Source organism: Erpetoichthys calabaricus, chromosome 1, assembly GCF_900747795.2.
Source record: "Erpetoichthys calabaricus chromosome 1, fErpCal1.3, whole genome shotgun sequence".
NCBI lineage: Eukaryota > Metazoa > Chordata > Cladistia > Polypteriformes > Polypteridae > Erpetoichthys > Erpetoichthys calabaricus.
In genome coordinates this window covers 176,850,253-176,865,530 of record NC_041394.2, presented here as the reverse complement: position 1 = coordinate 176,865,530, position 15,278 = coordinate 176,850,253, and the positions used below count along the sequence as shown (strand labels likewise).

General features: G+C 38.6%; 1 protein-coding gene across 4 annotated transcripts in view; it reads left to right on the top strand.

The window, feature by feature from the left end:
• hdac10 (histone deacetylase 10) overlaps positions 1 to 15,278 on the top strand; it is a 313,475-nt gene that overhangs the window by 112,148 nt on the left and 186,049 nt on the right. For 2 of the 4 annotated variants that reach the window (XM_051924431.1, XM_051924418.1), the window contains exon 1: positions 11,405 to 11,876. In XM_051924431.1, the coding sequence (XP_051780391.1) occupies positions 11,812 to 11,876 (65 nt within the window). In that variant the 5' untranslated portion in view covers positions 11,405 to 11,811. Of the gene's footprint in view, positions 1 to 11,404; positions 11,877 to 15,278 lie in introns of those variants that run through there. The other 2 variants (XM_051924423.1, XM_028808978.2) reach the window with 2 other exon arrangements.

Here is a 15,278-nt window from a genome sequence, read left to right as displayed (position 1 = left end):
GTTAGGAGACCCGGGTTCGCTTCCCCGGTCCTCCCTGCGTGGAGTTTGCATGTTCTCCCCATGTCTGCGTTGGTTTCCTCCGGGGGCTCCGGTTTCCTCCCACAGTCCAAAGACATGCAGGTTAGGTGCATTGGCGATTCTAAATTGGCCCTAGTGTGTGCTTGGTGTGTGGGTGTGTTTGTGTGTGTCCTGCGGTGGGTTGGCACCCTGCCCAGGATTGGTTCCTGCCTTGTGCCCTGTGTTGGCTGGGATTGGCTCCAGCAGACCCCCGTGACCCTGTGTTTGGATTCAGCGGGTTGGAAAATGGATGGATGGATGGATGGATGGATGACTGAATTGTTGATGCATCACAGCACCTGGAAAAGGTTACCCCTGGCATGCATTTACATGCTCTCTCTGTTACCCTTTGTTTTCTTTGGATGTGCAGGTTTCTCTGTTACACTCATCTTAGGCTAATAGACAACGTGTGAGTGTGTGTGTCTGGGTGCCATGCACTGGACTAATGTGCACACATAGTTCAGGCTCTCTGCATGTAGGGAATCAAAAGTATTTAAAAACCAAAAGGGCAGACCTGGCAAAAATAATAGCAATTAGCTGATAAAAGTAGTATTTGGCCAGAAACTAGAACAATAAAATTATTCATGCATTTCAGTCTCAATCCTGAAGCCATCTAATGTATCAGGTCAGTAACTGCCTTTGGTTCAGCATACTCAACTTAATAAATAGTAACAAAGCCAGAGGGCTGTGTTTTTGCATTCCATGTACACCATAGTTCGACATCAACTTTGGTAGAAGTGCACATGCTATTCAAGCCATGCTAATTTTGATGTAAAAAATGAGTCTGCCAAACACCTTCTTCAAATGACCATCCATTCAAATTGTCCAGATTGTTCCAATTACCTAAATTGTTTTAGCAACAGGGTAATTTGCAATTAGAGCTAATATATATGAATCAGTTTTCCTGTCTCTGTATTCAAACATAATTAATTTGGTATAGATTGCTTCATGTGGTACAATAGTGTCACTGCCATTTTTTAGTTCAAGCTTTAAATCATGGCCAGTAACTGTGTGTTTAGTCGTCACCATATGCCAAGTGCTTTTATGATAGATTCTGACTTGTTGCATGTCAGAAATAAATATACAGTTAGAAAAATATTCACAATTACCCCCCTTTTTTCTTTTCTTTGCATGCAGACCTTTACCACATTCTGTTGCTTCAGATCTGATTTGTTTTTAGCCTACCATATTAATAGAGAGTTGCCATGTTGACATTGAACAATCTACTTCTAAGATGATGGGTATGATTAAATTGTTAAAACATCCAAAGCTGATTTATCTTAAGTGCTTAAATATTCTAGTTGATGTCATAATATTAAATTATAATAATATTTTACTTATAGGGCGGCACGGTCGCGCAGTGGTAGCGCTGCTGCCTCGCAGTTAGGAGACCCGAGTTTGCTTCCCGGGTCCACCATGCGTGGAGTTTGCATGTTCTCTCCGTGTCTGCGTGGGTTTCCTCCGGGCGCTCCGGTTTCCTCCCACGGTCCAAAGACATGCAGGTTAGGTGGATTGGTGATTCTAAATTGGCCCTAGTGTGTGCTTGGTGTGTGGGTGTGTTTGTGTGTGTCCTGCGGTGGGTTGGCACCCTGCCCGGGATTGGTTCCCTGCCTTGTGCCCTGTGTTGGCTGGGATTGGCTCCAGCAGACCCCCGTGACCCTGTGTTTGGATTCAGCGGGTTGGAAAATGGATGGATGGATGGATTTTACTTATATAGTGCCTTTTCCATGCTCAACTTCTTCACAACTATTCAATGGAATAAATTGGAATAAAAGAAAAATTGGCATTAATAGCTCAAGAAACAAATTAATATTATACACCAAGTAATAAATAAATGAAAGTCAAGAGTTCTGAATTATAATATGAAACATTCTATAAGAAACATAAAACAAACTAAAGTACATACTCAAACAGAATTATCAAGATATGGCAAACTAATACATTCTACAAGACAAAATAAATCATTCAAAATACAGTTTATTTCATTGTCATAGTGCACACCGACAAATTTGCTCAGATGGGCAGGCAACATTTTACAAACTGGAATATCAAAGAAGAACCAAGGTAATAAAATGAAATAAAAAAACGGATAAACACCTTTACTATGCAAATACACCCCAGCAATACAAAACTGAACCCTAGGCTATAATTAATTATTTTTCATGTAATACAACACCACATTCTCAAACAAACCTAGCTGCCAAGCCATGGCACAGATCATAAAAAGCCCTGGAGACAGTGCCAGTCCAATCCATTACAGTGCCCCTATGCATACATGCCCACCACTCACACTGTTCCAATTTAGAGTTGACAGTTAACCTAAAATGCTTACCTTTGAGATGTGAGAGAAAAGTGATAGCATCTGGAAAAAAAACCTAACAGTGACATGAATAGACTATGCAAAACTCAATAAACAATGGCAGGTTACTCAAATTGACGACACTGAAAATTCTACCCACCATAGTACTGTGCCACTGCCTGTATATGCATTCTGAATGAACTGTAAATGCAAAGGGGACCCAAATGTCAAGTAACTGTCTTAGTCTGGGAGGGTTAACTCTGTTAAATTAGGGACAGTCCAGTATGACGAATTGTTTGCCACTATCCACTTCTCTTTCTTGCAACTTAACACGTTAACATTATTCAAAGTTATTGTCTGTTTTTACCTGCATTTTTATTATTCTTTAATTTAATATTGTTTTTTGTATCAGTATGCTGCTGCTGGAGTATGTGAATTTCCCCTTGGGATTAATAAAGTATCTATCTATCTATCTATCTATCTATCTATCTATCTATCTATCTATCTATCTATCTATCTATCTATCTATCTATCTATCTATCTATCTATCTATCTATCTATCTATCTATCTATCTATCTACTTTTGTTTAATAATTCTTCAGATTTAAAATTGGTGGTGGCCTGTGTACATGTCTCTCAGTAAGGCTTCTTTTGGACCCTTAACAATACTTTTTGTCTGGCAGCGTGTTTCCTGCTCTTCATCTCATCTCATCTCATGCAACTCTGTTTAAAAAAAAAATCAGACTTATTCGCATACACTATTTTAACCGTGTAAGACCCAAATATAGAAAAAAAGACATTTTTTCACCTGTCAGATATTGTTGTAGGAAGCCTCTGATACAAATAATGAAGATTATGTTTTAGTAAGTTTTTAGGGAAACGTAATATTGCAACGTTGGGCCTAGCTGGATGGAGAAACTGGCCATTCTGACTAATGCTGTCAGAACAAATATACAGAACAACCAAGGGTCCAGCCAAGTGTAATTGGCTTTCAAAGGACTTTAACAGTAAATATTAGGAATAATAATCACACAGCAGTCATATTTTTATAAATTATAATTTATTTGAGAAATGGAATGAAAATATTCTGTGCAAAACTAAATGAAAACTGTCAAAGAGCCACTGTTCAGTATTCACTTGCAGCGGTACTCTCCCATCACACATGGATGGTCTCCTCTGAGTAATCACAGGTCTCTGTGGTGTCACTGTCATGGATGTCAAAGGGCTCCGTGGTTTCACTTGTGACACTGGACTCCAACTGGCTAAAGATGGTTGCCCTCTCCTTGGTGTGGTGTCAGCTGTGTTTGTCTGAATTAGAAAAGAAAATAATTAATTATAATGTCAAACATACATTAAAACATTATATTCAGTGAAATATTAAATATGGTAAACAGTAGAAATTGATTTTTACCAGGATCAGAGAGCATGCTAGCTAAGCCTGAAACTGTCTCCTGTTCAGGATCTCTTTCTTTGGAAAATTTAAAGCTTTACAGTCCCGTTTATAGACAAGCCAGGCATAGACCACAGCAAGGATGATGGTGTGCCAGAAGATGTATGTGTACATTAGTTGGACAATCAGTGAGAGTCTGGTTCTTTTCATCAGCAGTTTCGTCCATCTCCTCATCACTTGAATCACTGGTGTCTGATTCCATCTCAACTTCACTCTCTCCATTTAGTACATCATCAAGGATATCAAGCCCAGTGTAGACAAGTTTCTTTGCTGGACGCATCCTTTAATGGAAATAGTAGTAAGAGCTAGAGTATGATCAAGTATTAATAATTTCAGACCACTTACATCCCCACATTCCAGAACATTCACACCCATCCCTGAACAATGTACCATACATGCACTCCCCAAGAGCAATTACATCCCAGCTTTCCAGAACATTCACACCTGTCCCTGAACAATGCACCACACATGCAACCCCCCCTCCCCAAAGTAGTTACATCCCCACTTTCCAGAACATTTGCACCTGTGTCATCCTCCCAAAGCTTTCCAAAACTATTGTCTGTCTTGTGCAACTAGCAGATATATGGGCAAACAAAGGAAGCCAAGAAAATCCCAATTAACTATATTTTTACTGATAACATACAGGTACAGTTTCAAATACTGGTACTGTAGTACTAGGGTGTTGTACCGTGTTAGCCATTATGAATGTAATGAGAAGTCAAGCAAAATGACACCTTTTATTGGCTAACTAAAAAGATTACAATATGCAAGCTTTTGAGGCAACTCAGGCCCCTTCTTCAGGCAAGATGTAAAGAAGAAGGAGCCTGAGTTGCCTCGAAAGCTTGCATATTGTAATCTTTTTAGTTAGCCAATAAAAGGTGTCATTTTGCTTGACTTCTCACTATATACTGGTACTGAAAGAGCTTGAAATACAGCAACCAGAAATAATTCATAGAAGCAGAATTACCCAAATCTTGTCTAAACTATAAATTATGATAAATAACACACATTTACACATTGTGTAATGTAACAATCAAAAATATTGTATTTCTATATATATTAATACTTTATTTAAGCATAAGAGAGTTGCTATGACAACATGTACTGTGCAAGGTGCATATTGGAAACTTAACAACAAAGACATAACAAGATATAAATCTAATTTTATGTGTGCATTCCACCATAACTTAACATTTACATGTTATACAAGTTATACATTCTAATAATCACAAAAAAAAATATTTCTGGGATTTTACTTACTTCAATTCTGAAATGTCCAATGAAACAAGGAGATGTGCTTCCAGGAAAGTTTGCCGGTCATATGAGTTCATGGCCTTATGGCCAGACCTTTATAAACATTGTGACAATGTATCCTGGCTGTTAAAATTGAAGTAATTGAACAGAGATGTTCGCAAGACTGAGTCCAAAACAGAACTGATCAAAGACAATCAAGATGTCTACTTTAAAGGCCCGGTCAGGAAGTGATGTCATAATTAAGGCCGGAACCTGGCGGGATTTTCCTGGAACGGTCTGCAAGTAACTGAGAAAGACAGGCAGCACACTCCGACACCCCCTAGTCGGTGGTGGTATTACAATATTACTCAGGCCCTTTAGCTGCCTCCTATTCACACGTGTGTGTGACAACATCCACCATCCAATGACATTGCAAGGCTAAACAATAGGGTCCATTGACTATGCAAATGTGGTCTTTCAAAAAAAAGAAAAAAATTAAATGTGTTTTTGGGGGAGTGAAATGTGATGTTGTAATTCCGTGACACCGGGTCTTACATGGTTTTAAAATAGGAGCACTGTCTATACCTCACACCATGCGAGTGCTTTTATGAGAGTCTGGTTGCTTGTACCAGTTGTTCTTTTTTGTCACAAAAATATCCAGGGTGTGGGGGTTTCACTGGTTGTGCAGCCAGCCTTAGACACCCATGACAGTAGCAAAAGGTTCCAATGTGGAGTGAATCATCATGCAGAATCAAAGAGTGATAGAGCATAAAAAAGCAGGCACTACAGGGATTAGTCATGGATCAGTTAAATCCATTCTTTACAATCAAACATTAGTGAGGGCTTTGCACATTGGGTATACAGAATGTGGACTCCTGAAATGATGAATCGCTGTATCCAATACAGAACAAGGTGAATAACAAGAGAATGAATTTGGACTTGAAGAAATTTAAGAAGTGTTAATTGGTATTGAAACACTGAAACATCACTATGATTCAAGCAAAAATATAAATAATAAAAGCATGGTGATTCTCCAATATTGCAGCGTAAGTCAGGTCCCAAGTCATTACAAACAAAATCATGTGTACATTTTTTTTATAATGTTGAGGGAGTACACCATGCTAACTACATGGCTAAAAAGGCCCATATAGATTGTCAATATCACACCAATTTGACTTGATATGTGCAACAGTCAGCCAGGGAAATGGGGTAAGAAAAATTAATCAGTTATCCTCATGCTTGACATCTACTCAAACTGCAAGGCTACAAAGTATGCTCTGTGAAACTATGGATTAAAAGAGATTCCACACCCACACTATTCTGTATGTCTGGCCACATGTGATGACAGTCTGTTCTGCAATATAAAGAGGTACCTCCTTAGAATACGCTATGACAGTGATGAAGACAACCAGTCAGCTACAGATGACTGGTTGCAGAATCAGGTTAAAAGGTTTAATATGAATAGCACAGAAAAGCTTTGCAAACTACTGAAAAAATGTATTTTCATTTCATCTTTTGCCCTGTGGCTGCAGAACAGACTGTCAAAACATAAAGCACATGATAAAGAAAGCAATTTATCATATTATAATGGTGACAATTGTTTAGAAATAATTAGTGACAGCATGATAGATTCTAGTGTTAGTTAGTTTTTTTGCTACACTAGTAATCTATTATTCTACTTCTGAACATGTGTTGTATCACAAGAGTTCTAGTAAATTTCAAAGCCATTCATTGGATCTCCAAGGTGCAAGATAGACATATCACAAACAAATAGTTTTTTTCATAAGTCATGGCATGTTCAATGTAGTACTGACTGAGTCCAACAGACCTGCACAAAAACTGATCCAGTAACACATGCTGACACCCAATTACAGAGAGCAAATACAGTACAGTCTGATGTCTGATATATCAAGGTGCTGCTAGATTTCTTTGCATTTATTATCAAGGCGTAAATGAAAAGCCTGAAGTTGAAATGTATTGATCGACAAAACCTATTGTTTTCACAACAACTTACCTGCCACTTCACTGTAGTAGAGTGCAATAATGAGAAATCCTTTTTGAAAATAAAACCATTCTTTGCCGCACTGATAGAGAGATTTGCTTGAGTGCCTTGGAAAGGTCGTTTGTCAAAGAAAAAAATACACACCTTGTACAACTGCTGAGTTGGCAGTATGTCTTCTGAACAATAGGTAAAATGTAATAGGTAGTTTGACCTGTTTGCCTTGAATCTGCAAGCAGGTGGAAAAAAAACTACTAATTTATTATTTCATTTAATTTTTACATTTATTTATTTTTTGATTTCTTTTTTTCTTTGTTTTACCTTCAAATCTGAAAATACCTGGAACTTTAAAAAGTAATTTTGTGCTAGCTTAATTTTTAAAATATTACCCCTTTCTTTCTCCTTTTCTCTCTTTCAAAAACTCCATAGATAATAGATAACTGAAGGATCATACACTCATTGCTTTTAACATTTGACAAGGCATAATGTCTCAGCTGATGGATTATTTGCTGGTCTTATGTCCTCTTCATTTTAAGCTTTTCTATGTTTGTAACAATATATATATATATATAATATAATCACACATGCCCAAATGAGGATCACCCTCCTGGCTCATCCTTGGTAAGCAATACCACCCTGGGATGAGAGGTGGTGCTGTCACTAACGATATCATCTCTTTCTATTCCCACAGCACAGAGGAGATGCCAAATGAGTGCAACTGACTCTGCTCTGAACGGAGTTCTATGTATTTGAGGTGCTCCTGAAAGGTGGCAATTCATCGTGAATTAATGCTTGATAGAAACTGAACTCTACTCCAGACCTGAAAGGTTTTAAGAAGGCATAGCAGCCCTTTATTTTGCTTTGTATGTACCACTGCATGTTGTTTTTGTTTTGCTCTCCTTTGTTGATTAAGTACCCTAACATTTAATCGGATCCAGTTTCAGGTACAGCATACTGAAATATGCCCCCCACATGACCATTGTCGCAGATATGCCCTCGATCCACCTCTCGGACCCTCAGGTACCACTCCAAACACCGGGTAAAAGTGTAATTATTATTTATTAAATAATAATACTGTGCACCAAGCACTCTACACACCACACTATTCATAACAAATAAACTCTCTCAACAATACTCTTTCCTCCTCGCCCAGACACTTCACCACCCTACCTCCCAGCTCAGCTCAATGTACTGGGCTTCCCAGAGTCCTTTTATACACCCTGACCCGGAGGTGTTCCTGCCCAATCAGTCCACAGTTCCTTATTCCTTCCGGGTCAGGGTAAACAGTCCTTTTCTTCAACCCGGGAGCACATTGTATCTTCCTGTCACGTGACCATGACGTACTCCCGGGTTATAGGGCACATAAGAGCCTCCGAGTCCTCCTACAGCGACTCCTGATGGCCCCCAGGGTATCCAGCAGGGCTGCGTATAAAAACTACATAGTCCATGAGTCCCTGCTGGAACTTGGGGCACGTCCACGCTGTCCGGAGAGCTCCTCCTGGCGGCCTGGGGGTGATGGCCGGAGTAAGAAGCCGGCAATCCACCACACCATATTATATATATATACACTATATACACACATTCTCACATGCACAATATATATACGATATATATCTTTCATAATGTCAAATGCTGTTCCTGTGGTTTTGTGGCTTTCTTTACACTTACTGCATACTCTTGCAGTACTTGCTGTTCTTGGTAATGCCTAAACTTTGACATCACATTTCTTCTGAGGGTGGTTCTCTTTGTATAGCTATATAATTCAAGCCCAATGCACCCCCCTCCCCACAAAGCCTAAGTCCACCTGCAATGACAAGATTATCATGGAAAGAAAACTGTGTCAACCAAAAAGCCAGTTCCATTGTATTGCCTATCACTTGCTCACTACTACTACAGCTTGCATAAATATGCAGAATTTTTGTTGTGTTCTGCACAGTACACATCCTGGTTTAAGAGCAGGCCCCTGCTTACTCCCACCATGTGGAATTTCTCAAGCTTTGCCAGCTGTTTGTTGTTACCTACTGAGATCTGTAGTACTAGAATAACTTGCTTGGAACCCAGTCATACTCAGTTATTAATGCAGGTCCCTGACTTGATTAATATGTTCTTCTTTGACTAAATTTGAATGTATTCCTTTTGCATTTGTCCAGTAGACATAGTTTGACATTATCTGGGCTTTTTGCATTTAGCCATGCAAAACATGGTTTATTATACTTACCTTTTATTACTCCAGATTACATCAAGATACTGCCTCCTCCTATTTGCCCTCTGCCCTCTCATAGTTTAAAATTCAAGCATTTAAAAGGTCCTTATTCCATGTAATATAAAATACTTTGTCCCATTTCCTAGTTGCTAGATATGAGTGGTTTTGATTCTAGAGGGGAGGAACAATGCATTAATGTGGTGTGTAGTTACTTCCACCAGGTAGTAGCTGGAGCCCAACTGGAGGGTACAGACTCGAAACGAAGGAAATGAATGAAAGAGTGGAGTCCTCAGCACCAGGAGACCTCCATTTACTGTTTAAAAATGGCAGCAACAAAATATTTTGTTGAGTATGAACTGGACTTTCTACCATATTTACACAACAACTGCAACCGAACCTCAGGAGCACAGTGTCCTCTGGTTTGAGCGTGAACCTTCAAGGTTTTTAGCCGACCACTTCTAATTTAAAAAGGGTATTAACTATGTTTCTTTCACATTTAAGAAGAAAATCATCAGTCATCAGTAAACATTGAAATAAGAGAGATGATATTTCAAATTCATTGCAAGATATCGTAAAATGGAAGGAAGTCTGATTGGAATGGAAGAAGCATTTATAGAAAGTAATTTTGAGATATCGATTCATCCATTTTCAAACTCACTTTAGCCTGAACTGGATTGCAGAAGCCTAGGCATAGGGCACAACACAGGAACAATCCCTGAACAAAGTGCCAGTCCATCAGAGGGAGAACATGCACATCCTCCCACACACATATAAAGTATATATCAGGGGCCAATATTAGGTAATCCACCTAACCTGTATGATTGTGGGAGGAAACTACAGCACCTGAAGGGAACCCTCCTGTACACGGGAGAACATGCAAACTCCATGTAGGAAGGACTCTGGATGTGAACCCTGGCTTCTGCGTTGTGAGGCAGCAGCACTGCCACTAAACCAGTGTGACATCTCATTTTAAGATATCATGACGTGTATTTATTAGCCTGTGAAAGCTTTTTGAAAGAAGGGCTTTCCCTGTTAAATTTTGAGAATTTAGTAATGTAATGAGGACAATACCATCGGGTTTGTTACATTTAATGAAAAGCCATACACAGCTGTCTACTATAGAGAGATACTATTAACAACATCCATCCATCCATCCATTTTCCAACCCGCTGAATCCGAACACAGGGTCACGGGGGTCTGCTGGAGCCAATCCCAGCCAACACAGGGCACAAGGCAGGGAACCAATCCTGGGCAGGGTGCCAACCCACCGCAGTATTAACAACATTAATATTCTAAATCATAAATGTGTCTGTGTGGGTTTCCTCCGGGTGCTCCAGTTTCCTCCCACAGTCCAAAGACATGCAGGTTTCCTGCCTTGCGCCCTGTGTTGGCTGGGATTGGCTCCAGCAGACCCCCGTGACCCTGTAATTAGGATATAGCGGGTTGGATAATGGATGGATAGATGGATAAATGTATTAACAAAGTTATGAGGGATTTTTTAATAGCAAAAAGAAAGTAATATCTGAATACAATATTTTTTATGCTTTTATACATTATATTAGTTATTCTGTGGTGCAAGACTTCCGTGTTGTCCTTGAAATTATGTATTTCAAATAAAATTCATGAAGTGGACCTGAGGAATTTGCCAATGATCTTCAAATGAAAGATATGTTATTTTTGTGATTCAGAAAATGTAATGCATTTATTATATACCTGTCCCAAATGAACCACATTTTGTTTTGGTTAACTAATTATTTTATGATGAAGGATCTAAGCATATTGTCATTCAATTTAAAGATTATTTTATTTACTTTTACTTGAATTTGAAATCAGTAAGGTAATTAGTAAATTAAATGGTCCATATGGGAAAATATATGCAAAAATTCAACCTTAGCCATACCACTGCCTTTTGTAATTCCTTTATATTTGAATTTCAAACTTTAAGTCTCTTAAACCCCTTTTAACTCAACAAAATGTATTTAATCGGCATACATAATCTTTTAACATGCCCTTTAATTGCTAATGTCATATCATCCTTGCTTATAAATAAACGTTTTAAAAAAAAGTACGAATTACTGTCAAGTGTTTGGCACGGAGCATGCGCTAATCAAATGCCGTAACGGCGTAAGAGCACGGCGAGAACACTGTCGCTGCCCCACATTACATTCATCTTATGCGCCTGCGCCAAATCAAGAGGTACGCTGTGTGTCCCAGAGTGGCTGTTGTCGCTCGCGGCTTCCCTTTTAAGTAACTGACTCGACGACCTGTTTAAAGCGTCTCATAATTGCTCATGCACTGAGTTGAAATTATTATCTCGTAAACGGCTTCCTGATACGTCTAAAGCAAGAAGGCGGTGCAAAGAGACAAGGAATTACTTATGCATTAGCTTGCCTTTTTCAAGCTTCGGTTTCTTATTTGGATACTTTTCATTCGGCGCAAACGGCCACGCTTTGTGAATGTGAACAGAGGGTTTGTGTACTGCGTGGATTTAGCACTTCATAACGAAGTGTTTACGTCAGCAACAACTTTATTCGGTAACCAAGAGGGATCTAAGTGTAATTTTCTCAGAAATGGTTTCCGGGACTGCACTGATCTACGATGAAGAAATGACGCGGTACAGGCTGCTGTGGGACTAGTGAGTACATCCATCACTCCATTACAAAAACCTCACTCCTAGAGGCAGGGTATGAACCCTGAACGGGACGGCTTAGCATTTACACATAAGACACGTTTGGGTACTTTTTTTTTTGTTCCTAGTCCAACGTAGGGACGACAAAGTTGCCCGTTTAACAAATATATTGGGATTTCTCTCCAGTAATCAACTCTTGAACAAGGCAGCAGCAACTAAGCGAAGGGTCACATTGGTTCCACATTAATGAATCCAGGTATACTTAAATGTGCCCAGTGCAGATCAGCAAAACACAGTCTGTATGATTCTGACTTTGAAATTACATCGCCATTAAATGAACCCTATTGACAAGCAAGGGGACATTCTCAGACCCACTTAGTACATTTCAGGTCTACGGAGGCTGTGGAGCATGTTAGGCAGCATTCTGCGTACGAAACAACAGTGTCACGAAGTACACAATCACATAGCGCCCATTCAGAGTTGTTGAATCACAAATATGCACGTTTAAAAAGATATGTGAGGAAAACCTATGCAAACGCGAGAAGAATTAGCAGACAGCGAAGTTAACCGGTATCGGGACTATAAAATGACGCTGACCTTGAGGCGAGAACGCAACACACATTCGACACCATTGAAAAATCACATTTTTCGGAAGAATACTTTTAGGAGAACTAAAAACAACACGGTTTATTTCAGTTTATTATGTATGTGTAGTAGGGACATTATTCTTTTTTAGAAATGGGAGTACTTTATTTCCTGTTCTTCCAGCGTACTGTTAAGCAATGGCTATTGTTATTTTGATGTAAATAATGTTAATAGTTGGAAAGCCACCCTTTGCACACAGATGCAGCCATTCACTTTGTAAACTATATTTCCAATTTCAAAATAATGTTATATTTAACAAGACCAATGTGTGATATATTTGTAACACATTATTGTTCTTTGAAATGCTTAGATAAGCAGATTTATCAGATGTACTGAACAGAAAAGTATACATTTTTAGTAGAATTTCACAGAAATTATTTCTCAGTACATGCAGTTATCTGCATCCATGGTATTCTGTGGTCATATTGTACTTTGTCAAAACTTTGTTCTTCCATAGAAACTTTGATAGAAGTGATTTTTGGTAAAAGCTTTCAAGTTTTTCATTTTGCTCAGATGCACTCGATTCCAGTGTCTTGCCACTTTGCTACTACATAGCCACCTTTGCAGCTAATTAAGTTACATACTTTGATTTATAGAACTGTGGGAAGTTTAAACTCATGCTAAAATTTAATACTTTACAACATGGATTGAATAAAGACAAAAGTTTTATGGCCAGATATGAGGATTGTTTACATCTCTCAGAATGACAGAAAACCTGTCTACAGACCCACATTGTTTTGAAAAAAACTCATTACAAACTTCAAAAGACTGTTGGACAGTTATCTTATCCAGAGATCTTGACAATACATTGTTCTTTTCTCTCTTGTTAAATTAACCCTAGCCTGAATGAATCTATTAATTTTTTACATTTAAAATTTCTCATTTAAATATTTACCAATGTTGTTTCTTGTCCTAGAGTGTGTATATAAACATAGGGAACTCCAGTTTCTGTATTACATCATGCCTGAAGAAGGGGCCTGAGTTGCCTCGAAAGCTTGCATATTGTAATCTTTTTAGTTAGCCAATAAGAGGTGTCATTTTGCTTGGCTTTTCTCTAGAACTGTACACAAATGCAGGGAACTACAACAGTTATATTCACAATTATATAAAAATGTTTAAGTCAGTCATATCAAAAGGTAGTTCAAATTACTTTAATTTCAGAAGACTGTTCAAAGTCTCTAGATAAAGAATAAAAAGTAAATTGGAGAAGTCTGTTCCAGAGGTGCCATATCTTGAGCCAATGGAACAATTTTGAAGACAGCCACTAGGCAATCAGCCAAGAGATAACTCAAAACTGTTAAACAAGTAAAACATGATGAAGGCAACCACTATACCTGTAGTTGGACAGTTAAAGTAATGCATAGAAAAGATTACCAGAGACCAGACATTTTTATTAACAGAAACATCAGCTGCTTTTTTTTAACCTATACACAAGTAACAAGCTGATTCATTGGTCTCATTAAGGCCTTGGGGCATTACTGCAGTACGCCTAATGATCCATGCTTCTTCAGTGTGTTATTAGCCTCCACCCCTAATACTGTACGTGGTTTTATTATTTGCAAACCTGAATATTTATGATGGAATATTGAGTGCATTTTTTCCACAAAATGCCTTCATACTGTATATGTGCTAAATTTGAGCTAATATGAAAATGACTTTTGTGTTTCATGATTCTTTTTCTAACACCCATTTTGATACTTTTCCAATTTAATAAAGTGGGTGGGGACAAGCCAGATCATATATTACCTCTTTACTGCTGAAATCAAGGTGTTGTTTCAGAATTACTCAGACTTTATTAAGGACTAGCCAACCCGCGGCGTACCATACGCCGCATAATCAGGCCGCTTTTTTAATGATTTTTAAGCACAGGGAAAAAATTAACATTTGAAAAATCCGGAGGAGAGGGGAAGGACGCCCATTACGCCACATCCGTCATGCTAGTCTGCTGATTTCTCGTTCAGTAACCTGTGAGTAGTGATGGGCAGGGTGAAGCCTCACGAAGCATCAACACGTTTGAAGCAATTGTGTCGGAAATCGTATCGAAGCTTCGAAGCATTTGACACTCACCTCTCTCGTGACACCTTCTGGCCATTTTCATAAACGTTACAGAAACTTATGATACACTTCAATGACGTCTGTTAAAAGTCATATTGCTTTTATTTTTTTGTAGCTACAGACTGACAACGAAGAGAAGGGTTCGTCAGCAGCTTGTAGTGTGTGATGTCTAAAAAATATAAATATAACTAACGCCGACAGGCAGAATGCACTATACGATAGCAAGAGTTAAACAAAATAAGACGCCTCACCTCATGCATTCCCGGCTCTTTCAATTAGTATTTACTTTTGCACTGTATCATTATAATCGCTCCTGTTATTAGTATTATAATTAACCCTGATCTTTTCTTGAGATCACACTTAATAGCCTTAAATGTTTTCTTTGGTCTGTCTTAATTAAAACGGAGTAGACAGAAAATAAAGGTTTATCCCTGTACTTTGCCATGATATAGGTAAGCACATTTGAGAAAGAAAATGTGAAATCCTTAAATCACAGATGTCATTATTCGATCAAGTATTAAAATCTGCAGTGCTTCGAAAGCTCGACACAGTGTCGAAACCTGAGTATCGAGCGGCCCATCACTACCTGCGAGTCACGTAGAGTTTTCATTGTTGTTTGCGGTTCTGGCCACTTTTCACGTACTGAGTTGTTCCGGAGTCACAGTTGAGAAACAGTTTTTTAATGTCTTTTAAGCACAGGGGAAAAAA